The sequence below is a fragment of the Pan paniscus genome, chromosome 23, assembly GCF_029289425.2.
Source record: "Pan paniscus chromosome 23, NHGRI_mPanPan1-v2.0_pri, whole genome shotgun sequence".
Lineage (NCBI taxonomy): Eukaryota > Metazoa > Chordata > Mammalia > Primates > Hominidae > Pan > Pan paniscus.
This window is the reverse complement of record NC_085927.1, coordinates 41,143,044-41,169,042: the sequence shown is the minus strand read 5'-3', so window position 1 is coordinate 41,169,042 and position 25,999 is coordinate 41,143,044. Positions and strand designations below refer to the sequence as shown.

General features: G+C 46.6%; 2 protein-coding genes across 10 annotated transcripts in view; both read right to left on the bottom strand.

Moving 5' to 3' along the window:
- The window catches only part of LIMK2 (LIM domain kinase 2), a 68,521-nt gene extending 66,795 nt beyond the window's left edge, over positions 1 to 1,726 (bottom strand). Inside the window, exon 1 of one of the 3 annotated variants that reach the window (XM_003826926.5) lies at positions 1,477 to 1,726. In XM_003826926.5, the coding sequence (XP_003826974.2) occupies positions 1,477 to 1,492 (16 nt within the window). In that variant the 5' untranslated portion in view covers positions 1,493 to 1,726. The remainder of the gene's footprint in view (positions 1 to 1,476) is intronic. The other 2 variants (XM_063603413.1, XM_034949150.3) reach the window with 2 other exon arrangements.
- Positions 1,727 to 6,896: 5,170 nt separating this feature from the next.
- Positions 6,897 to 25,999, bottom strand: part of RNF185 (ring finger protein 185) — a 46,773-nt gene continuing 27,670 nt past the window's right edge. For 5 of the 7 annotated variants that reach the window (XM_003826928.5, XM_055105778.2, XM_055105777.2 and 2 more), the window contains 5 exons: positions 21,199 to 21,217; positions 18,314 to 18,426; positions 16,905 to 16,959; positions 12,301 to 12,418; positions 6,897 to 9,419 (listed from right to left, as the gene is read on the bottom strand). In XM_003826928.5, the coding sequence (XP_003826976.1) occupies positions 9,322 to 9,419; positions 12,301 to 12,418; positions 16,905 to 16,959; positions 18,314 to 18,426; positions 21,199 to 21,217 (403 nt within the window). In that variant the 3' untranslated portion in view covers positions 6,897 to 9,321. Of the gene's footprint in view, positions 9,420 to 12,300; positions 12,419 to 16,737; positions 16,960 to 18,313; positions 18,427 to 21,198; positions 21,218 to 25,999 lie in introns of those variants that run through there. The other 2 variants (XR_001337629.4, XM_034948318.3) reach the window with 2 other exon arrangements.

The following is a 25,999-nucleotide window of genomic DNA, read 5'->3' as shown; positions in this document are numbered from 1 at the left end:
TGAACCCGGGAGGCAGAGGTTGCAATGAGCCAAGATTGTGCCACTGCACCCCAGCCTGGGCGACAGAGCAAGACTCCATCTAAGAAAAAAAAAAAAAAAGTTACTGGAAATCATTTGAGTTGAAGGACTCTGTAAGCTTAAAAAAATCTTTTTTAAGAGACAAGGTTTTGTTTTTAAGAGATGAAGTCTCGCTATATTGCCCAAGCTGGTCTCAAACTCCTGGACTCAAGCGATCCTCCTGCCTTGCCCTCCCAAAGTGCTGGGATTACAGGCATGAGCCACCACGCCCAGCCTAAAAAAATTTGTTTTAGGCATTTCCATCCCTAGCTCTCTCCAGAAGTCTGTTATCACCAGTGAAGAGAAAATCCCATGCTCCCTTGCTGAGGAAGTGACCCACTGGTAGCCCAGTCCTTGCATTCAAGATGAAGGAAGTGACTGTCCACAGACGGAAAGCCAGGAAGCAGGGGGCAGATAGCCAGCCCCCCTCCACCTCAATACCCTCTTGCTGCCTCTCCAAAGCTTCTGGACGCTGACCCTGGTGGACCCAGAGGGTGGGCCACCCACACAGGTGTCTGGGAAACATAAGAGACAGAAGGTTCCTGCTGCTGGGGGAAAAGATGGGGAAGGCAGGAAGCTGCAGGGTGGTGTGTGAGGTGGCGGGGAGGTGACTGCAGGTGCAACTAACCCAACTCTGAAGCTACCCTTCACCCTTAGACAACTCTTCCTTCCAGGATGTGTTTGGCCGAATCCCTCTAGTCTTTAGTCTAGAGAGGCCAAGGGAGCTTCCACAGGAGGACTCAGAACTCCAGGTGGCCTACTTTCGCCACCTGTAGCAGAGATCTTTGGGCCCCAAAAAGAATGGTCCGATCTCTCCTTACCCTTAGTCCTGTCCTAAATCTCCCTTATTTTCTGCAAAGAGCTCCCAGCCCCGGGGGACTCCCAGACACCAAGATGCCCGCGAGAAGCCTTGGGTCTTGGCAGGGAAGTCACATCCTCCATTTCCCTCAGAAAACCCAGAACCCGGGGTAACTCTCCTAATTGTCCTGAACCCTAGAGGATCCTGTACTCCTCAAATTCCACAGAGCTTCCACTATAAGAGAACCCCATACTTTTCAACTTCCTTAAAAAGGGTTAATTTGGGGGTCTGCGGCCGCCAGGTCCCTCCAAAAAGCTGGATTCCTGGCAGACCCAGAATCTCTTCCTCCCCGGGACCTCAACTCGCGGGAAGCCGCCCAACCCGCCTGCCCCTCGGAGCCCTCTGTCTCCAGGATGCCCTGCCTCCCCATTCCCGGAGTCCCACCCTCCAAATGCCTGGGGAGCGCTGTGCCCACCCCGCCTCCCAGCTTTTCTGAGGAGCTCGGACCCACGAGGACCCAACCAGCCCGAAACCCCCGAGAGACAGCCGGTTTCCCTCAGGCGCCATGGAGCCGGACTTCGGAGATAACAGCGGGACAGGGCGGAGCAGCCCTTCCTTACCAGCCAGCGCGGACATGGTCCCGGGAGCGCGGAAATGGGGAGGAGGAGGCGGGGGACACAGCAGCTCCCCTCAGTTCCCTACAACTCCCCTCAGCTCCTGCCGCCGCCGCCTCAGGCGCGGGAGGACCACAGCCCCAGGCGCGAACGGGATGCACCGCCTACGGCGCCCTGGGAGGACCAAACCACACCTGGCACAGGGGACTGCCCGCCGACGCCCCGCCCCGCCGCTCTCAGGCCCCGCTCCCGAGACGCGGCCCCGCCCCCTGGCTCTGGCTCGGGCTCTGCAGCGGCCCTGGCGCCCCCTAGTGCGAGCGGCGTCCCCTCGAGGTGCTCCCGCCGGTAAGGTTGATTCTGCGGGGGCCGGAAGTCTCAACACGGATGACAGTCCGCACCCATCTAGTCGCCCTCATTTACAGATAGGGAAAGTTAAGGATCAGAGGCTAAGTTCGACTACATTGAAATGGCTTCGCTCATTAGGAGGAGAGCCGGGATGGGAGCCCAGGCCTGCTAACTGCCAGTTCAGAGCTCTTTCCAGTAGTGTTTGGAATCAGGAATATTACAATGGAGGAGCCAGGTCTATCCCACAAACAGCTTTGAGGATGGACTTTTGTTAGAAGCTTCTAGCTCAGAGAAACCACTTCTCTGCGCCACTATGAGTAAGCTGACAGTAAATAATCTCTAAGTCAAAGATAGTTGGAGGCGACCAACCAGCATTCCAGGAGCAGATCCTCAGCCAGGCCAATTAGGTTTAGCGCAGGACGCTGGAGCTTGTGCGCCGCATTGGAAGACGAGCACTCCCCTGCAGGAACATGGGCCTACCATTCCCAGGTCTTCCAACCTTTCAAAACATGCCAAAAATCCAGATATTTAGGTGAAATTTGCCACTTTTAAAAAATGTTGATAGCATCAAAAAGTTCTTAAAATGCCATGTAGACCAAATGAAACACACCTGGCCACTAGATTTGCCCTGTGGGCTGCCAGTTTACAATCTTCTATGAGGAGGAGGGATTACAGGACTAAGAGTTAGGACAGCTGACTGGGTTATGGCAGCTGCTAGCTGGCTGAGTAGCTTTGAGAACCACTTCCGCTCATTAGGTCTGGAAGGAGATTGGGGTCCTCTGTGTGATTAAGATATTAATACATCATCAGCCAGGCCAGCTGGTCCCTGATGACCCACCCTCCCATCAGATTCTCTCACGCTGGGTCTTTCACAATTGTCATTTCCTTACATCAGATTCAGATCACAGGAAACGTGTCCAAATGACCAGAAAGAGGATGGGGCCCAGGGAAATGGATTCTGTCCCCTCCACCCCCACCCCTGACCAAAGACAAAGTTCAACCCAGCTGCCTCTGGTCCCAGCAGTTGGGTAAGCAAAGGCAAAGGCAAAGACAAAGGCGAGCACAATTCTCTTTCTTCCTGCTCTAATTCAAACCGGATGCCGGTCAGATTTTTCTCTTCTGGGTGTGGCAGGTGGCTCACGATGTCCTGAGTGTGCACAAAGTGCTGGGGAGGAGGGCTCTGTCCCATTTCCGTTAATTCCTGGGAACTCTTTTCAGTACTCAGTTTTGTAGTTTCTGAGGAAATCATTATAGTAAACACAAGATTGTGTATTGAATTAAAGTGACAGGAATCCAGAGACTCTCCTGACAAGCTGCCTCATGGCTAGCAAACGGGACAGGGACTTTCCCCATCCTTCCTACAGAAAGATGTAACACTGTATTTTCCCAGGCAACAAAGCACTGGCATCCTGGGAACCAAAACCTCCTGGGTGTCTTCCCTCTCCCTCCGTTCCACACCAAGGCACCCAGGTCTATCTCTTCTCCCTCCTCATTCTCTCTCACATTCCACTTCCTCCTACCTCCAGCCTCATGGTCTTCACCAGCAGGGAGTTGGGGAATAGCCAAGTCCCCCAAGTTCCTCCCAGGGAAGTTCAGGCGACTCTGAGAAACACAAGTTGAAAATGTAATGGAAGGGAATAGCTTTCTATAGAAATGCTATAGCCAAGAGATATATTTTTAATATGGACCCAAAGAACATTCCAGAAATCACTTGTGAACTCAAGGGGGACTTCTGGAGGGTAGAGAAAGCCTGGGCAGGGAGTAGACCAACTGAGTTTCAATAGCACCCAGGTTACCTGTCCACAGTTTGTTTCACTGGCCATAGCTTGGTCAGTCCCTAGGGCCAGATCCTGCCAGCCTCCTCACAGTCAACTCTCTGAGCCTAGGATCCTGAAACCTGGACCTTGAAAAACAACTCAAGGTTCTGCCCTCTTGAAGGTACTGGTCCACTGGTGCCCAACCAGACTTGCCCAGTGTCACTTCCACTTGCTTCAAACTGAGCCAGTCTCTGCCCTCCCTGAATCATCCTACCCACAACTGACTGGTTAATCTTCCGAAAGTATGTTTCTGGACCTGTCATCTCTCTGTTCAAAACCCTTCAACAGCACCCCACTGCCTACAAAATAAAAGCCAAACCAGTCCTCATGAGCTGACTACATCTCACCCTGCGGACTTGTCTCCCTATTCCCTTCACTCCAGGACTCTGCTTTTTCCTGAGCACATCCTGCCTTGCGCCACCTGCCATTCCTACAACAACCAGCTCTCCAGGTTCTCTGTAATTTTGTGCCCCACTCTGCCCAGAGTGCAGTCTTGTTTCTCAACTCTAAATGATATAGTGGCATCTGTAACATCACAAAGTAGGACTACCAGACATTAAGTGCCTCCAGATAAGACGCACCAAGTATATACCATCACCTATGACGTAGTCTTACAAAACAAAAATAATAAGCTTGAATCTGGTCAAGCTTCTAGATCTAACAACCAACTTACAGGAAATACGTGGAGAAGAGGAGCTTAATAACATTTCCATGATGCAAATAGCAAAAATGATGCTGTGGGAAATGCAACAGGACAAATAACCTAGTTTCTTTAACAGATAAACTGCAGAGTAGAAAAAATTTCATAGACAGGCCAGGTAAGGTGGCTCACCCCTGTAATCCTAGCACTTTGGGAGGCTGAGGCGGGTGGATCAAGAGGTCAGGAGCTTGAGACCATCCTGGCTGACATGGTGAAACCCCGTCTGTACTAAAAATACAAAAAAAATTAGCCGGGCATGGTGGCGGGCACCTGTAGTCTCAGCTACTTGGGAGGCTGAGGCAGGAGAATGGTGTGAACCCAGGAGGTGGAGCTTGCAGTTAGCCGAGATCCCGCCACTGCACTTCAGCCTGGGCGACAGAGCGAGACTCTGTCACACAAACACACACAAAAAAACACAAAAAATTAGCCAGGCATGATGGCAGGCGCCTGTAGTCCCAGCTACCAAGGAGGCTGAGGCATGAGAATCACTTGAACCCGGGAGACAGGGGCTGTAGTGAGCTGGGATCGCATCACTGCACTCCAGTCTGGGCGGCAAGTGAAACTCCGTCTCAAAAAAAAAAAAAAATTCAGAGACAAATAATAGCAATGTATGAAACTGATTTGGATCTCAATTGAAACTACACAAGTTATGAGACAACTAGGGAAATCTGAACAATGTGATTGGATATGATGATTTTAAGAAATTTTTTAAAGGTATTTTGCTTTTTTTTTTTTTTTTTTGAGATGGAGTCTTGCTCTGTCACCCCGACTGGAGTGCACTGGTGCGATCTCGGCTCACTGCAACCTCTGCCTCCCGGGTTCAAGCGATTCTCCTGCCTCAGTCTCCCGAGTTGCTGAGACTACAGGCGCCTACCGCTACGCCTGGCTAATTTTTTGTATTTTAGTAGAGACGGGGTTTCACTATGTTGCCCAGGTTGGTCTCAAACTCCTGAGCTCCCGCAATCCGCCCGCCTCACCCTCCCAAAGTGCTAGGATCACAGGTGTGTGCCATCGTGCCCGGCATATTTTGCTTGTTTTTAAAATACTTGAGATGCATATCGAAATACTTAATAAATGACATGACTGGGGTTTGTTTCCGAATAGTTCAGACAGTGGGAGAGGAACAGCGTGCGGGAGGTATAGATGCAACAAGACTGATCTGAGTTGATAGTTACTGGAGTTGGGTTATGGCTACACGGAGGCTTTATTGTCCTGTTCTACTACTGTTTTTTTTTTTTTTTTTTTCCCCATCGAAAACAAAAACCTAAGGCCGGGCATGGTGGCTTACACCTGTAATTCCAACACTTTGGGAGGCTGAGGTGGGAGAACCTACTGAGACCGGGAGTTCCAGGCTGCAGTAAGCTGTGATCACACCACTGCACTCTAGCCAGGGCACCCGAGTAAGACCCTGTTTCTAAAAGGGTCTGTTGCCCTGGCTGGAATGCACTAGCATGATCACAACTCACTGCAGCCTTGACCTCCCAGGCTCAGGTGATCTTCCCACCTCAGCCTCCCTCCCGGGTAGCTGGGACCACAAGCATGCACCACTGTGCCTGGCTAATATTTTTTATTTTTGTAGAGATGGAGTCTCCCTGTGTTGCCCAGGCTGGTCTCAAACTCTTGGCCTCAAGCGATCCTCCCACCTCAGCCTCACAAAGTGCTGGGGTTTGTAGGTGTAAGCCACCATGCCTGGCCTAAAATTAAAATCTTTCAAAAAAAAAAGAAAAACCTGGTCTTTTCTCATTGGGCTTATGAGCTCCTGAAGTTCCCTCACCTTTGCATTCCCCACTGTATCTTGGTACTATTCAATTTGATAACTGTTAGATCAAAATCTAAGAGGAAGAAAAAAAGCTCTTTTCAGAGGAATTACTTGTAGCTCTGGCATGTTGGGGAGCCTGAGGCTGGGCCAGATTTGTAACCTCAGCAACATCTTCCATCTCACACTACACCCTGCTACTAAGGAACCTTAGGGAGGGACACACCTTCTGCTCCAGAGAGAGGACTTGGCTGACAGCCCACCTGCCCTGTTACTAAACAGATGGAGAGACGCTGACAGTGAGTAACCTATGATTGTTCTAAAGGCTCTGATAAGTGACAAGCTAAGCTCTATTGTGGCAGCTTGTCACTTACCAAACTCAGGAATGCCATGTACTTGTCAGGACTGGGGCTGCCTGTCAGACAGGTTTTATCTTGGGCAAGGCTGTGTATGAAGCCAGGCCTCCAGCCTACATTTATCATCTCTAATTATCAATAGTCGTTTATAGACTTTCTTTCCTTTTTTGTTTTTTTTTAAGAGACAGTCTCGCTTTGTCACCCAGGCTGGAGTTCAGTGGCATGATCATAGCTCAATGCAGCCTTGAAACTCAGGGCTCAAGCAATCCTCTTGCCTCAGCCTCCAGAGTAACTAGGACTACAGGCATAAGTCATGCCCAGCTTCTTTGAAGACTTTCGTTCTCAGTGTGACATTACGGAGGATGCACAGGAGCCTCCATGAGGGCATACCAGTGTGACTACTCCCCACCCACTCACCCTCCACAACACAGACAAGAAGTCCAAGCTCATAGTAATGTAAAACCATTTGTTTAATTCTAAATCAAATCACTTTCACAACAGTGAAAATTAGTGACTGGTTAAGGTGTGCCACTGTACATATCATCATTTTCTGACTGGGGTCAGGACCTGGTCCTAGTCCACAAGGGTGGCAGGAGGAGGGTGGAGGCTAAGAACACAGAAAACACACAAAAGAAAGGAAAGCTGCCTTGGCAGAAGGATCAGGTGGTGAGCTTGCCGAGGGATGGTGGGAAGGGGGCTCCCTGTTGGGGCCGAGCCAGGAGTCCCAAGTCAGCTCTCCTGCCTTACTTAGCTCCTGGCAGAGGGTGAGTGGGGACCTACAAGGTTCAAAATCAAATGGCATTTGGCCAGCCTGGCTTTACTAACAGGTTCCCAGAGTGCCTCTGTTGGTTGAGCTCTCCTGGGCTCACTCCATTTCACTGAAGAGTCCAAATGATTCATTTTCCTACCCACAACTTTTCATTATTCTTCTGGAAACCCATTTCTGTTGAGTCCATCTGACTTAAGTCCTCTCTCCCTCCACTAGTTGGGGCCACTGCACTGAGGGGGGTCCCACCAATTCTCTCTAGAGCAGAGACACTCCAGAGGCCCCTGCAACTTTGGGGATTTCCAGAAGGTGATAAAAAGAGCACTCTTGAGTGGGTGCCCAGGAATGTTTAAAATCTATCAGGCACACTATAAAGCTGGTGGTTTCTTCCTACCAAGTGGATTCGGCATATGAACCACCTACTCAATACTTTATATTTTGTCTGTTTAAACACTGAACTCTGGTGTTGACAGGTACAAAGGAGAAGAGATGGGGACTATGAAGAGGGGAGGGCTTCCCTCATCTTCCTCAAGATCTTTGTTTCCACAAACTATGCAGTCATAATTGAGAAAAAGCAATAGGTGGGGCTTCCTACCATTTGTTGGTTATTGCTGGGGTTAGCCAGGAGCAGTGTGGATGGCAAAGTAAGAGAGAGGCCCAGAGGAAGCCCATCTCCCTCCAGCTTTGGGGTCTCCAGAAAGAGGCTGGATTTCTGGGATGAAGCCTAGAAGGCAGAGCAAGAACTGTTCCACCAGGTGAACAGTCCTACCTGCTTGGTACCATAGTCCCTCAATAAGATTCAGAGGAAGAAGCTTGTGAAACTGAAAATCAAATCAAGGTATTCGGAAGAATAATTTCCCCTCGATTCCACAGGAGGGAAGACCACACAATATCATTGTGCTGGGGCTCCCCAGGCCCTGCCACCTGGCTTTACAAATCATCAGGGGTTGCCTGCTTGGCAGTCACATGCTTCCCTGGTTTTAGCACACATACAAGGAGTTTTCAGGGAACTCTATCAAGCCATACCAAAATCAGGGTCACATGTGGGTTTCCCCTTTCCTTGCCTCTTCATAAAAGACAACTTGGCTTCTGAGGATGGTGGTCTTCTGCATGCAGTTGGGCTGACCTGACAAAGCCCCCAGTTTCCTGTGGCAGGTTCTGGAAGAGGATGCATTCAAGCTTCTGCAGCCTAGGGGACAGGCCTGCTTGTTCAGTTATTACTGCCTCGGAGCTCCAAATCCCACCAAAGTCCTGACTCCAGGTCTTTCCTAATGCACAGTAGTCAGTCTCAGCTTCAGCAGTATTCTCGGCTGTATGTTCTCTGGCAGAGAGAGGCAGATGAACATAGTTTTAGGGAGAAAGCTGATGGGAAACCTGTGAGTTAAGCCACATGTCTCACCAGGAATAATTTATGCCAGGAAACCAGGAAGTCATTCAAGTTGTTCTCTGAGGCCAAAGACACTGAGCACAGCCCAGAGCCAATAAAAGATCTTTGAGTCTCTGGTGAATTCACGAAGTGACCCCAGCTTTAGCTACTGCAATTATGATTTTTATGGGACAGCAATTTCTTGCATCTCTACAGAGGAAGAAGAGGGGGAGTGGGAGGGGAAGGAAAGAGAACAGAGTGGCACTGGGATTTGAAAGGGGAACCTCTCTATCTGAGGAGCCCCCACTGGCTTCAGAGGCAACTTACCAAGGGGTATTTAAAGACATGAAAATTTCCAGAAATACCATTTGGTGCATCCCTTTGTTTCTGTAATATTAAACTCAGGTGAAATTATACTCTGACAGTTTCTCTCTTTCTGCCTCTTCCCTCTGCAGAGTCAGGACCTGCAGAACTGGCTGAAACAAGATTTCATGGTGTCACCCACGAGAGAGGACTCAATGCCAAGGCCTGAGGTTATAGGGTGTTTACAGCGGTGGCGATATTCAGGGGTCATCGCCAACTGGTCTCGAGTTCCAAAGCTCTGATGAAGAAACAAGACTCCTTGATGTGTTACTGATCCCACTGATTCTAGGAGTCAAGATTAGCCAGGAAGCCAAACACCAGGAGTTGGGGTGGCACGTCACCAGTCCAGAGCCCTGCCACGGATGTAGGCAGGAGCCTAGCATTAGGCAATCAGGAGCCAGAACATGATCACCAGGGCCACAAATAGGAAGAGGCGTGACAGGAACTGCTCGTCCACATACTGGGGTGTCCCAGGGACAGCTGGAGAGACAGAAGGGAGAAAACAGGCTATTAGAACACTGCAGCTATGCACACTGCCCACTCAGGCCAGAAGTTGACAGCATCAATCTTTATCTCTTTACAACATCAGAATCCTACACACAAAAAGATTTCTTTTTTTTTTTTTGAAATGTAGTCTCGCTCTGTTGCCCAGGCTAGAGTGCAGTGGCACGATCTCAGCTCACTGCAACCTCTGCTTCCCAGGTTCAAGCGATTCTCCTGCCTCAGCCTCCTAAGTAGCTGGGATTACAGGTGTGCGCCACCAAGCCTGGCTAATTTTTGTATTTTTAGTAGAGACAGGGTTTCACCATGTTGGTCAGGCTGGTCTCGAACTCCTGACCTTGTGATCCGCCTGCCTCAGCCTCCAAAAGTGCTGGGATTACAGGCATGAGCCACCATGCCTGGCCTTTTTTTTTTTTTTTTTTTCTTTTTGAGGTGGAGTTTTGCTCTTGTTGCCCAGGCTGGAGTGCAATGGCGCGATCTCGGCTCACTGCAACCTCCACCTCCTAGGTTCAAGCGATTCTGCTGCCTCAGCCTCCTGAGTAGTTGGGATTACAGGCACGCACCACCACACCCGGCTAATTTTTTTTTTTGTATTTTTAGTAGGAACAGGTTTCACCATGTTAGCCAGGCCGGTCTCAAACTCCTGACCTCAGGTGATCCGCCCACCTCAGCCTCCCAAAGCGTTGGCATTACAGGCATGAGCCATCGCGCCCAGCCAAAAAAAATTTCTAAACCCCAAATAATATCAGGCAAAATGAAACTATGTGGAACAATAACAATAAGGACAAGACATGGTCCAATTTATCATAAAAGGTTTGGCCTGCACATGCAAATAAACCAGGTGATTAACAGGAAACTCTTGCAGGAAATAATGAAAGCAAGCCTACTATTTGTTAAGTATCTTCTATCTGCTAAGTGTTTTGTACATGTTATTATTTGGTGGATATTATTATTTCCATTTTGAGTAGGAAGCAGCTGAAACATAGGTTTGAGGTGACCTGTTCAAGATTGAAAGGCTGAGAAATTAGTGGCAGAGCTCTGCAGCCTCTCCACACACTGCCTCTCAAGGGCCCCACAGGGATTGCCTTCCTTTTCCAGAAGAGAACTAGGATCCAGACAGGCAAAATGACTTGTTTTTCAAGGTAGAGGCAGAAGAACTGGGGTGAGAACCTAAGTCTCCACTCCTCTCTGCTTTAGGAAAAGCTACCATTTAGAGCTCCCTGTCCTGACTTTGGGGGAAGGAGGATAAAAGAATCTGTGTCAAGGATGGGCAAATTGTACCAAGCATGACAAGGGAAAACTGTGACTGTGGCAGGGGGATAAAGTAATCCAGAGTCTAGCCTGGCTGTGGAACTCTGCTTAGCTGGGGAATCCAAGGTTAGCCTTCGACCAGGTTAGAAGGATGCAAGCTATCAGGCAGGTTCTTGCTGGCTTCACAGGAATTTGCCCTTTCTTCAGGGCAGAGTACACCCTATCTTTTGGGGTATACTTCCTCTGAAAAACAAATGTGAACAGAGGATAAACCTTCAAGGCAGATAAAGTAAGAAAGGGCATCCCCAGGGCCGGGCGCGGTGGCTCACGCCTGTAATCCCAGCACATTGGGAGGCCCAGGCGGGCGGATCACGAGGTCAGGAGATCGAGACCATCCTGGCTAACACAGTGAAACCCCGTCTCTTCAAAAAAATACAAAAAAATTAGCCAGGCGTGGTGGCAGGCGCCTGTAGTCCCAGCTACTCGGGAGGCTGAGGCAGGAGAATGGCGTAAACCTGGGAGGTGGAACTTGCAGTGAGCCGAGATTGTGCCACTGCACTCCAGCCTGGGGGACAGAGCGAGACTCCATCTCAAAAAAAAAAAAAAAAAAAAAAAAAGGCATTCCCAAGATATCTTGGTGCTGAGATTCCTCAGCTAGATGCTCTGATGGATTCACGAAGACAGACAGGCAGGCAGGCAGGCAGTCAAGAAAGACTTATAGATCACCTGCTGTGTACCAAGGACCAGGGTGGGGATGAGAATAACTGGGATGACCCAGTTACCATCTTTAGGGCATAAGCTCTTGGCGTGAACCACACAATGGTCACTTCTGTACCATATGCTGTGTCCAGTGCACATGAAGCTCCAACAAGTGCAGGCAGAGCTCAACCGATCATGGCATCTCTGCAGGCTCCACAGTAAGGATCTTGGCTTGGGTGTCAGACTGTGATAAGAGTTCAAGGCACCCACCTCATAGAGGTGGCTTGCACCTATAGAGCAAGGGCTCTATACCGAATGCGGATGGCACTTTCAAGCAGTAGGAGGGAGAACTGCAGCAGCAGTTGGTAGACCTAGGCATGGTTCCCACAGGGCTGAGGCTGCTTCTGACCAGCCTCATGTTGTGTCCTGAAGGAAGCTAGACAGAGATGCCAGAGAATGGAGATGCCTTCACTCCTTATGGGTCATCTCACATTTCCAGGCCCCCAAATGGTCAAAGTGGGGAGTAAATGTGCAGAACTAGGCTTTTCCTCAGCTGAGTATCACTTACAGTTTTCCATTTTATAGACATGGGGTATGTCTTGGTAACATTACTGAGCATTTTCTGATCTGTTAAACGCAGCTAATCACACACCTGTTCCATAGGGTGGTTGTGATGATCCCCTGAGCTTGGAATGGAAAGTGCTATATATATGCATGCCTAATAGTTGGTAAGTGCTCAACATTGTTACCATGTCTGTAAGTGATCTAAAAACAGCTTAAGATATTTTCAAAAGGCTGATTATCCATGTAGTGACAATTATCTGTAACTTATATACTGCTGAATTCCAAGGAGCTTTCAAGCAATATTACTAAGATATCTTCCTAATTTCTCAAGGAAATAGGGTCTTACCTGGAGGAGGCCGCCCATCATTTATATTAAATGCTGTGGCAAATATCCCAAAGGGAAATGCCCCAATTCCAAAAGACATCTGGAAGCCACCATCTCCAAATCCAAATCCTTGAAATCCCTGTGTGGAAGAAAGGCAATTAAGGGCAGGAGAATCAGGCAGGTTTCTCCTGTGCCTGTCAAAACTCAACATACCTCACGTTGTCTTGCATGTGGCACCTGCCTCTTCTCCCTACCTTGTGCCACATGTTTCGAAGGTGGGGGACAGCTTTTCCTCCCATATATACCCTGAAGTAGAGGAACTCTGGCAAGCCCTCTGCCCTTTTAGCCTTAGCTTCCAGCTAAGAATCTATGAATGGGCCAAAAAGGACTGGCTCTGACCCAGTGTGAAACACTCTGCTGACATAAGTCAGCACTCACAGGGCTTGAGGATATTTTCCATAGTCCCACATTAGCTAGTAACACCTTCTACATGCTTTATAGGAGCAATATTGACAGCCACCCCTGTGCCCAAGGGAACATCAAACAAGCTACACATTATCTTTAATAGCAAAAATGTTGAAACTCTAATTAGCCAACAATGGAAGTCATGATCAAAATCTTGATACATGCATTCAAAGAACCATTATCCTGACTTAAGTGGTAACACTGAAAAACTCTTGTGACCAAGTTATCAGACAAAATTGTTTGAACACTGTGGTCACAACTACATGACAATATGTAGGTATATGGACAAGTTACGGATTAAAATTTCTTTTAATATTGTTACATAGAATTTTTACATTTTAAAACACTATAATGTTTTCTGATTATAAAAGTAATATATACTTGCTATAAGAAACTCACACATTACAGAAATAATTGACAGAGTCAGAGATCTTCTATTCACCTTCCCACTTCGCAGCCACTCCACTTTACCTCTGAAATAACCACTATCAGCAGTTTGGTATATCACCCTCAGTTTTCTTTCCATGTGCATGTTCTACACTGCATCATCTTTCACATGAAAAGATTCAGCAGGAACAATACTGTGAATAAATAACTCCCTTTTTTAAAGCGTGAGCTCTGTGCTAGGCACCATGTTAAGCATTAGGACATATAAATCATGTTTAATTTTTACATTGGCTTCATCTGCATTTCACAGATGACCAAACTGAGGCTTGGAGAGGTGAAATAACTTGACCAAGGAGTACAGTTTAGATCTAAAACTAGGTCAATTTGATCTGAAAACACATGCTTTTCTTTTTCTTTTCTTTTTTTTTTGAGACAGGGTCTCGCTCTGTCACCAAGCCTGGAGTGCAATGGTGCAATCATGGCTCACTGTAGACTCAACCTCCCAGGCTCAAGCAATACTCCCATCTCAGCCTCTTGAGTAGCTGGGACCACAGGTGTACCCCTCCATGCTTTGCTAATTTTTAAATTTTTTGTAAAGATAGGGTCTCACTTTGTTGCTCAGGCTGGTCTCAAACTCCTGGGCTCAAGTGATCCTCCCACCTCAGCCTCCCAAAGTGCTGGGATTAGAGGCCAGAGCCACTGTGCCCGGCCTTCATGCTCTTAATTACTGTGCGCATCTTTCAAATATTTTTTTCTCTTCCCCTGCACCCCTGATGAGAGGTTTAGAACAAATGATTTTAAAAATAATAAAAAGCAGACAGACTATTGGGCCAAATGCTCTTCACAAACAGCTCGATGGCCTTCATTTATGAGTTTTTTGCAAGTCACAAAAATAGCTGCTCTCCATCACACACTGAGCAGCCTGGCATCTAGTTCCAAACTTCTTGCCAGATGGCATCACCTATAAAGCCTAACAGCTGACTTAATGCGAGGGCAAACCTAAAGGGAGGGAAAACAAAGAGTTTCCATCTCCTCAATACAAAATGCCTCCTACTCAGTTCATGGTTGAATCTAACGGCTCCTGGGACTGAGGCTGCCTTACTTGGGAAGGTGCAATTGTTTCATCAGGAACCACAGATTCATTCAGTGCAATCCTGAGGACTAACCATTCTGCTTCCCTTCTAGCAACATCTATATGATCTCACCAGTCCATACATTTGGTGGGATTATGTTCCTGGGCCAGAGTATGCAAAAAAACATCGCTAGTAGCTGCAGGTGCTTATAAATGCTAGAGGTATGCACTTTGGTCAACAAGGCCAGGGCCTCTGGCTTCTGGGGGCCTCTGATTCCTGCATTAGTTGCTAATGCTCTGTAGGAAACCAAAACCTAGGAATGTTAAAGTGGTGTCACCTGGTGGTCAAGAGTAGAGACTTCAATACCAGCCAGATCTGGGTTTCAGCACTGTACGTGTGGCCCTGGACAGATCACTTTACCTATCTGGGCCTCAGTTTCCTCCTCCGTTAAATGAGTTGATGTGAGGCTTAAATGAGATCATGCATATAAAGCTCTTAACATATAGTTATTTCCATATAGTAACCATTCAACAAGTGTTTACTGCTAGTATTATTATTAAGGGTAATCCGGAGAAGAGAACCTTAATTTCTTTTTTTTTTTTTTTTTTTTGAGACGGAGTCTTGCTCTGTCGCCAAGGCTGGAGTACAGTGGTGCGATCTCAGCTCACTGCAACCTCTGCCTCCCGAGTTCAAGTGATTCTCCTGTTTCAGCCTCCCGAGTAGCTGGGACTACAGGCACATGCCACCACACCTGGCTAATTTTTATGTTTTTAAGAAAGCAGAGACAGGGTTTCACCATATTGGTCAGGCTGGTCTCGAACTCCTGACCTCAGGTGATCCACCCGCCTCAGCCTCCCAAAGCGCTGAGATTACAGGTGTGAGCCACCGCGCCCAGCCGAGAACCTTAATTTCTTTCAAGATCCCTGACTCAATAATCCTACTCCTGGAAATCCTAATAAAATGCCATTATTCAAACTCAAAAAAAAAAAAAAGAAAGTGGCAGTGCGCGGTGGCTCACGCCTGTAATCCCAGCACTTTGGGAGGCCAAGGAGGGCGGATCATCTGAGCTTGGGAGTTTGAGACCAGCCTGACCAACATGGAGAAACCTCGTCTCTACTAAAAATACAAAAATTAGCTGGGCGTGGTGGCCCATGCCTGTAATCCCAGCTACTCTGGAGGCTGAGGCAGAAGAATTGTTTGAACCCGGGAGGCAGAGGCTGTGGTGAGCCGAGATCGCACTACTACACTCCAGTTGGGCAACAAGAGTGAAACTTCGTCTCAAAAAAAAAAAAAAAAGTGTGCAAAGATGGTTATTGTAGCATTATTTAAACAGCAAAATGGGGAAAGAACTAAAAGGTCCTTCGATGAGGAAAACCCAAATTATAATGAACCAAAACTCAATGGGTTCCCAGCAATAGCATGGAAAAATAAAAAATAATAAAAAACTCAATAGGATAAATGGCAGCCTAAATAATAAAGAGGACACTTCAGAGCATCATGGAAAACCTGCCAAAATTAAATTTTAAAGCAAACAGAATGGTGATGGCTACATAAAAATACATATGCACAGCATACAGATGAAGAGGACATGAGGATATGAGAATATATTTGTTCTGGGCTCTTGGCAATGGTGGGTAAATATTTTGCTTTTAAAATTTCTTTAACATTTTAACAGAATTTTTTTAAGAGTAACATTTGATGTAAATATGCAAAAAATTTAAATGTTTTTGTTCCTAGCCACTAGACCACTAGAGACAAATGTGCCATTTTTTTTTAGCCAGTAATCTTACTTCTAAGAATTTATCCTAAGCCAGGCACAGTGGTTCACGCCTGTAATCCTAACACTTTGGGAGGCTGAGGTGGGAGGATTGCTTGAGCCCAGGAGTTAGAGACCAGCCTGGGCAACATAGTGAGACCTTGTTTCTACCCAAACAAAACAAAACAAAAAAAAGAAAGACAAAAAAAACCTCAAAAAACTAGCTGGGCATGGTGCCGTGCACCTGTGGTCCCAGCTACATGGGAGGCTGAGGTAGACTGAGCCCAGGAGGTCGAGGCTACAGTGAACTGTGATCACGCCACTGCACTCCAGCCTGGGCTACAGAGTGAGACCCTGTCTTATCCTAATAAAATAATAATCAACATGCTCACAAATTTATCTGTAAGTTCATCAGGATTTTTTTTAACTTGGAAAAAGAAAGCCGCTAATGTCTAACAAAGGATTGAATTATGTTAAATCCACACAACTAAATGCTAAACAGCTAGTTAGTAAAATATTGCTGGCAATGTAAAATCTCAAGATAATACTGAAAGACTCCCACTCACACAAAGAAGGTACTAAATATCTGTAGAACAAATGAAATTTTAAGAGAGGGTTACAAAACAGGAGCCACATATTGTAAAAAACAAAAAACAAAAACTGTAAAAAGTATACACACATCTGTAAAATACACGCACAGATTTGTAAAATTTGTGTGTATATATAATTATAGAAAAATGGAAAAGAAAATAGAACCAAAATGTTTCCAGTGGTTACCTCTGGATTGGTGTGGTTATAAGTGATTTTTTTCCCCCTCTTTTCCTTTCTGTATTTTACAAGTTTTCCTTTACTTTTATAATCAAGGAGAAAAATCGTAAGGCTAAGAAGGAAACTTGTAAAGCCATCAGCTCATTTGTAGAAGCTTCTCCTAGAATGTTCCTCACCCCTCTATTCTCCGGCTCTGGCCTCTGTCCTTGAGGACGAGGAGGGGTCTTCTCTCTGAAACAGAAATGGTGTAAAATAAGTCTATTACAAATTGCTTTGAGTTGCTCCCTGTGAGGACCTGGAGCTCTTTACCAACAGGGTCAGGGCCATAGCCTCTTTCTTGCCCAGGACATGAACTTATGCCAGATTAATTCTCCAAATACTAACTCTTCATTCTACCTGCAACTGTTCTTCCCACGTGTATAGAGAACCAGGGAGAAAATCAGCTTGTTATGAGATATTCACCAGATTGCACTACAGCCTACTCCTCTTACAGAGATCCTGACTCAGATCGGTTAGGAATCATGGCCAGATGCCTTCCCTGGGCCTGTTACAGATAACAGAAATCCCAAATCCATACTGGAACAGAGGGTGGGTTGTCAGCAGTAAGGGCTGAGGTTCATGGTTTCTCTGACCTTCCCCTATTAACTTCAGCTCTATCTCCTACTATTCTTGGGCAAATACCCAATGCTATTATTTTTGAGTCTCACCCCCTCAAATCACTCAACCCATGAATACTCAATTGAGGGCTTAGTTATACAACAAGCATTATGCAGGATGCTGTAATACTGATGACAGACCCAACCCTTGAAGTGTTCATGGTTTCAAGGGGGATAAAGCCAGTCATGTGACACTGTGGTGGGAACTGGGTGAGAGCAACTAATGTGAAGAAGACAGACCACTTCAAGGAAGAGGGAACTTTAGTGCTGCTTATAAGAGATGAGTAGAAGTTAGAGGAGCAGGTGGGGGTAGAGGGGTAGCTTGAGCAGGACTGGGGAGGGAAGAAGGCAGAAGAGAGAGCAAATACACAGGCTGATAAATGTGAAAGAGCAAGTCCCTTTAAGAGAAAGTCTAATATGTCGGGTACACAGCACATGCTAGGGTAGCTGGATAAAGGTAAGAGATTCTTCTGGAGAGCTTGGGGATGCCAGACCATGAAGGGCTCTCAATACTTGTGTTTGTTGAATGCTGGACCCATGCACATCTCCATTTCTAGAAACCCCAAACTCCACAAAGTCACCCAGATCCTGTTTCCCCTCCCGCCATGCTTTATACATCACTGATGCAGCAACCCTGCTCCCTGGAGCCTCTCCTGCTACATATCCTGCTTCCCAGGTTGCAGAAATGCTCTTTCACAGGGCTCTGCACACTTGTGATTGTGATGTCTGTTCACTGCTGGGTCCCAGCAAGTGGCAACTTGGATCCCCTCTCTTCCCTCCCCTCCTAGCTGACTCTCATCTGGATGAGACTGCTTCGAAACCAAGAGATCATCTAGTACTAAGTAAAGGGTGGGGTTAGGGGATGCTGAATGGGAGTGAATTCACATCCAAGGGGAGAAGTGGTTGGGAGAGGCATCCTGAGTCCTCACCTGGGGTCCTGTTGCCCAGTGCTGCCCCTTCCATAGAGGGGGATGACCTTGTCTCGGCTGATGCCAGCTTTGCAAACAGGACACACCTGTCTGTTAGGTCTGGTCTCCAACCACTGCAAACAGGAGAGAAAAATGCATGTGGATGGCCCAAGACCCACCAGAGTGATCAGCCAGAGCCACCAGAACAACACAGGCCAGAGGCCTCAAACTGGGAAACACCAGCATGAGCAGGGAACATCTCAAGGAACCTGACTCCCATTCCTTCTCCTACCATTCAACAAATACTTACCAGTGGTAAAATCAAAATTGCCTTTAAATATCATCATAATTGGCCGGGTGCGGTGCTCATGCCTGTAATCCCAGCGCTTTGGGAGGCGGAGGTGGGTGGATCACCTGAGGTCAGGAGTTCAAGAGCAGCCTGGCCAACAAGGTGAAACCCCGTCTCTACTAAAAATACAAAAATTAGCCAGATGTGGTGGCGCATGCCTGTAGTTCCAGCTACTCAGGAGGCTGAGGGAGGAGAATCGCTTGAACCCGGGAGGCGGAGGTTGCAGTGAGCCGAGATTGCACCACTGCATTCCAGCCTGGGCAACAGAGCAAGACTCTGTCTCAAAAAAAAAGAAAAAAAATCATCACAATTAAACAGGCTTCTTCATGCTTTGTTTCTCTCTAGGGCCTCCTAGCAACACAGGGGGAGGGAAACTGCAAGCCTGGGGCTGTCAAGTCTGACATACCCAGCCTCAATTTAGGCTGCTGGTGTAAGTACAGCAAACTTTAAATCCTCACCTTCCCAGTAGGAGCAACTGTATTTTCCTGTCAGTCATATTCTTCTTTCTGTGATTTCTCATTTTTTTTCCCCCAGACAGAGTCTTGCTCTGTCACCCAGGCTGGGGTGTAGTGGCATGATCTCAGCTCACTGCAACCCCTGCCTCCTGGGTTCAAGCAATTCTCCTGTCTCAGCCTTCCAAGTAGCTGGGATTACAGGCGCCCACCACTGCGCCCAGCTAATTTTTGTATTTTTAGTAGAGACAGGGTTTCACCATGTTGGCCAGGCTGGTCTCAAACTCCTGACCTCGTGATCTTCCTCCCTTGGTCTGCCAAAGTGCTGGGATCACAGGCATGAGCCACCGCGCCCAGCCAATTTCTCATTTTTATAGCATTTTCCCAACAACTGTGTATCCCAGGCATCAGAATCAGGAGATAAGCTGATCATTTTCTGGTGACTTACCACATGCTAAAGGATAGGTTTTGCTCATTATCTAAATTTGCTTAATGCTTTTTGTGTACTTTCATTGATTTTTTGCATTCACCTATTTCTTTCAATATAAAAAAAATCCCGTTTTGGGTTTCTCAGGCCCTTTCACTGGTTACATTAAAATTTTTTGTTTAGGCCAGGCGCGGTGGCTCACGCCTGTAATCCCAGCACTTTGGGAAGCTGAGGCGGGTGGATCACCTGAGGTCAGGAGTTCAAGACCAGCGTGGGGAACATGGTGAAACTCCGTTGTCTCTACTAAAAAGACAAAAAAACTAGCCGGGTGTGGTGGTGTGCACCTGTAATCCCAGCTACCCAGGAGGCTGAGGCACAAGAATCACTTGAACCCGGGAGGCAGAGGTTCCAGTGAGCCGAGATCTCACCATTGCACTCTAGCCTGGGCGACAGAGTGAGACTGCCTCAAAAAAAAAAAAAATTAATTTTCTTAAAAAAACAAGTGATAAAAAATGTTTTTGGTTTGTTTTTGTTTGTTTTTTGTTTGTTTTTGTTTTTTTTTTTGGTTTTTTGGGTTTTTTTTTTTTCTCGAAACAGAGTCTCACTATGTCACCCAGGCTGGAGTGCAGTGGTGCAATCTCAGCTCACTGCAACCTCTGCCTCCCAGATTCAAGCGATTCTCGTGCCTCAGCCTCCCTAGTAGCTCGGACTATAGGCGTGCACCACCACGCCCAGCTAATTTTTATATTTTTTGTAGAGACGGGGTTTTGCCATGTTGGCCAGGGTGTTCTCAAACTCCTTGCCTCTAGTGATCCACCTGCCTTGGCCTCCCTACGTGCTGGAATTACAGGTGTGAGCCACCACACCCGGCCAAAACGTGTTTTTATAGACATTCTATAAACATGAATCTAGGACTTCAGGGCTGAGGAGATGGCAGCACTGAATGATTTTATTTCCTACTCTTACTGTTCATAGCTCCAAAACTTAATGTGTTACGTGTTCTTCATAAACTCATAGTCAATATGTACTACCAGGTCCTGCTGGGGACAGAATGTGCAGCCCTGTTCCCACCTTCTTTCTCCCATCCAGATTCTGAAGCTTTAGCAGTCTGGAACTTCTGTCCTCCCCAACATTCCCAGGCCACCTACGAGTGTGGTACTCTACTGCTGACGGCCAGGGAGACTTTCAGCAGGCTGTGATTATTCACAGCCACTTGTGAATGCCAGGCCCAGCTCTGTCTCACCAAGCAGGTGCTAAAGCTAGGAAAATAGACTTTTCTCTCCTCACAAAAGCTCTTTGTTGACACCAAAAAAGTTTTCCCCTTCCTAATATTTTCATAACCTTTAAGGGCTGGGGGACTGTTGATATGATAGGAGGCACTGTTTTAATAGAAGCAGAATCTCAAAAATAAAAAGGACCTAACTAACATAAATCCAATCCAATTTATAAATGAGTAACTGAGATCCAAAAAGGCCCTCTGTGGCAGAATTAGGACCATCCCGATTTCATCAAGTGTCTGTCAGTGGACAGGTATGTAAAGAAGGCTGGGGGGGGGTAAGTAAGCAAATGAGCCCACAAGCAGGGCAGATTGCAGCTTCTGAAAGCAGTCTCCTGAGACTAGGGCTCTCTTGTGCAACCATAGCTGATGAAAGACAAAGTAAAATGAAATGCATCTTACCTGATGTAAACACGGCCAACTGCCAGAGTCCCCAGGGCAACCAGTCATCAAGGAGAAGGAGAAAAGCGGTAAGGAAGAAAAATGTTTTCATTAGCAGAAACACTTGATGGGTGGAGTGGTAGTAGCAGAATGAGAAAACAGGAGTAAACTATGGAGCACTGCATGCCCACTGAGGTTCTGTAGGGATTACTGGTATTGGAAATTAAACAAAAACTGGGGTAAAAATCACAGAAAATAAATAACGCAATGGAGATAAGACCCCAGCCTCTGCCCCTGAGATCTCAGTATATGTGAAATCCCCAGGGCTCAGACCACACAGACCCAGCTTCTCTACAAATCACCCTGTGAGAGGTTACAACATCTGAAGGAATCCAATAAAAGCTAAGGACACCCTGTGCAAAAAATTGATGGGGGCATTCACATACACATGTACTACACACTATTTTACACTCAATTTCAGTGGGTTCATAGCCTCCTCGGGCTCACAAGGGATGTGTGGACTCTCAGGTAGTCCAGATCCAGTTTAACAAAATCTTCAGGCTGTCCTCATCCTTGAGAACTCTCCTAGCAGGAAGCAGCTTAAAAGTTCAGGTCTACTCTAAAAGCATCTTTAAGTAACAGAAAGGATGGGGATGCTACTTGACAGAAAGGGTTACCTTCAGCTTAGAGAGCTGCTGTCCAATCTCTCCATTTTCAAATGAGGAAACTAAAGCTCAGAAACATAAAATGAACTGCATCAGGATTAAAAAAAAAAGTCTCCTGACTTCTAGTTCATTGCCCTTTCTATAATCTAACACCACATACAAAAAAAAATGATATCTACAGAATTGAAAGAAAAGTATTCAACTCCACTTTTTATTTTTTTTTTTGAGACGAAGTTTTGCTCTTGTTGCCCAAGCTGGAGTGCAGCTCACTCAGCTCACTGCAACCTCCGCCTCCCGGGTTCAAGCGATTCTCCTGCCTCAGCCTCCTGAGTAGCTGGGATTATAGGTGTGTGCCACCACGCTCAGCTAATTTTTTGTATTTTTAGCAGAAACGGGGTTTCACCGTGTTAGTCAGGCTGGTCTCAAACTCCTGACCTCAGGTGATCCTCCCACCTTGGCCTCCCAAAGTGCTGGGATTAAAGGTGTGAGCCACCGTGTCTGGCCCACATTTTTAATTTCTTTCTCTTGTTTATTTAGTTAACACATATCTACTGTGTACCTACTATGTAGGCCAGGACAGTGGAAAATGCAGGCATGGCTTCTGTACCTCACATACCAAGTATCTTTAGCTGAGTACACTTTGAACTCAAAGGATAGTTCCTTTTCCAATTCCTGAACCACAGTTTAGCTTCACAAACCAAATACACAATCTTCCTGGCCATAACATCTGACTCCAACATTAATCTTGCAATGTCATTCTAAACTGAGTGGAGAATAACCCCAAATCATGGCAGATCTCCACTGGCAAGTTCCCTTAAAGGCTCTAGGGGAGAAGTGGAGGTGAATGAATGACCCTCAGGGGAAAGTCAGGCTTTATAACAATGACCATTCCTCCCATTTATTAAGCAACGATAGTCATGTATCACTGAACGACAGGGATAGTTCTGAGAAATGTGTCATTAGGCAATTTCATCATTGTGAGCACCACAGAGTGTACTTACACAAACCTAGCTGAAATAGCTTACTACACACCTAGGCTACATAGTACAGCCTATTGCTCCTAAGCTACAAACCTGAATAGCATGTGAGTATCGTAGGTAACTGTAACAGAGTGGTAAATATTTGTGTATTTAAACATACCTAACATAGAGCCAAGGTGTGGTGGCTCATGCCTGTAATCCCAGCACTTTGGGAGCTGAGGTGGGCAGATTATTTGAGGTCAGGAGTTCGAGACCAGCCTGGCCAACATGGTGAAACCCCATCTCTATTAAAAATACAAAAACTAGCCATGTGTGGTGGCACATGCCTGTAATCCCAGCTACATAGGAGGCTGAAGCACGAGAATCACTTGAACCTGGGAGGTGGAGGTTGCAGTGAGCTGAGATCGTGCTACTCAATCTGGAGTGCTACTGCACTCCAGCATGGGTGACGCAGTGAGACTCCATCTCAAAAAAAACCAAAAACCAGGCTGGGCGTGGTGGCTCACGCCTGTAATCCCAGCACTTTGGGAGGCTGAGGCGGTTGGATCACCTGAGATCAGGAGTTCAAGACCAGCCTGGCCAACATGGTAAAACCCCGTCTCTACTAAAAATACAAAAATTAGTCGGGTGTGGTGGCACGTATGTGTAATCCCAGCTTCTCGGGAGGCTGAAGCAGGAGAATCGTTTGAACCTGGGAGGCAGAGGTTGCAGTGAGCCAAGATCATGCCACTGCACTCCAGCCTGGGCAACAGAGTGAGACTCCTCAAAAAAACAACAAACAAACAAAAAATCCAACATACCTAACATAGAAAAGGTAACGCACTGCTCTATAACATTTTAAAATCACTAGATTATAGGAACTTTTCAGGTCCATCATCATCTTATGGAACCGCTGTTGGATATGTAATCCATTGTTGACCAAAATGTCATTATGTACTGCATGACTGTACTGTGTGCCACGCTGTGGCTGAATACCTTTTCATTTCTTAATGTCACTGGACGGTCACATTAACCTATGAGGCAGTACCATCATCTCCATCTTACAGATGAGGAAACCAAAGTACAGGGAAGCTAGCACATTTGCTCAGGGATGCACCATCCAGACTGGAAGCATGTTTCATTTTAGAGTCTGTGTTCTTTCCAATGGCATTCTGCCTTTAAAAAAAAAATTGATAGCAGGCATGGTGGCTCACACCAGTAATCCCAGCACTTTGGGAGGCCGAGGCGGGCAGATAACGAGGTCAGAAGATCGAGACCATCCTGGCCAACATGGTGAAAACCTCTCTCTACTAAAAATACAAAAATTAGCTGGGTGTGGTGGTGTGCGCCTGTAATCCCAGCTACCCGGGAGGCTGAGGCAGGAGAATTGCTTGAACTTGGGAGGCAGAGATTGCAGTGAGCCGAGATTGTGCCACTGCACTCCAGCCTGGTGACAAAGCAAGACTTCGTCTCTAAAAAAAAAAAAAAATTTGACACAGGGCCAGGCATGGTGGCTCACGCCTGTAATCCTAGCACTTTGGGAGGTCGGGGTGGGCAGATCACTTGAGGTGAGGAGTTTGAAACCAGCCTGGCCAGCATGGCGAAGCCCCATCTCTACTAAAAATACAAAAAGAAAATTAGCCGGGTGTGGTAGTGCATTCCTGTAGTCCCAGCTACTTGGGAGGCTGAGACAGGAGAACCACTTGAGCCCAGGAGGCAGAGGTTGCAAGTGAGCCAAGACTGCACCACTGTACTCCAGCCTGGGCAAGAGAGCAAGGCTGTCTCCACAAAAAAAAAAAAAAAGATATACAACAGCTGTACATTTAAATATATATATAGTTAATATATATATAAAATACATAATTTATAATCTTAAAATTTATAATTATAAAATTTAATAAATACATACACAAACACAAACACACACATACACACACACACACACACACACACACACACACACACACATATATATTTTTTGAGACAGAGTCTTGCTCCATCACCCAGGCTGGAGTGCAGTGGCGTGATCTCAGCTCGCTGCAAGCTCTGCCTCCCGGGTTCACGCCATTCTCCTGCCTCAGCCTCCCCAGCAGCTGGGACTACAGGTGCACTCCGCCACACCCGGCTATTTTTTTTTTTTTTTTTTTTTTTTTTTTTAGTAGAGACGGGTTTCACCGTGTTAGCCAGGATGGTCTCAATCTCCTGACCTTGTGATCCGCCCACCTTGGCCTCCCAAAGTGCTGGGATTACAGGCGTGAGCCACCGCGCCCAGCCCAGAATATATATATATTTTTAAGAGACAGGGTCTCTCTCTGTCGCCTAGACTGGAGTGCAGTGATACAATCATAGCTCACTGTAGCCTCGAATTCCTGGGCTCAAGCCTTCCTCCCACCTCAGTCTCCCGAGTAGCTAGGACTACAGGTACCGCCACCATGCCTGACTAGTTTTAAACATAGTGGGGCCTCACTATGTTGCCCAGACTCATCTTGCACTCCTGGGCTCAAGTGATCCTCCCACCATGGCCTCTCAAAGTGTTTGGATTACAGGTGTGAGCCACTGAGCCCAGCCATAATAGCTGTACATATTTTTTATGTTATATGTGATAATTTGATACATTTACATAATCAAATCAGGGGTATCCTGTCTTTTAATTCTTAATTTTGTCAATCATTTCAAGTCCTGGTTTTACGATACCCTGAAGTATCCTGAATTTCTAGGAGAATGTGGATCACAACAGCTTTTACACAAGATGGTAATTAGGGCAAGAGCCTCAAGAACAAAAATCTCTGCTCCATTCTATTTATTCACCAATAAATTGATGTTTTACGCTGTTGCCAACTTAAAATCCCTTAAATATTGTTTAAACGGCCTTTTCTTCACACAATTTCTCTGCTCAAAAATATTCATTACCTCTATGTCCCTTTAGTCGAATCTGGGTTTGATAATCTGGCTCAACACTACTGTAACCATTATTTTTCCTAACACTCCCAGACTCTCATCCAGAGTGCTGTGAGAGGTATACAGTAGCCTCAAGGGTCTCAGATGAGTCCAACAGTGCATGTACCTGTCCCTAGAAACTCCCTGCCTTGGAGTGACACACACACCCTTCGCCTTTACCTAGCATTTTTTGATTGACCTTTCAAGGTTCAGCTCAAAATCTCAAGACAAAAAAACACACACACACACACAAAAAAACAA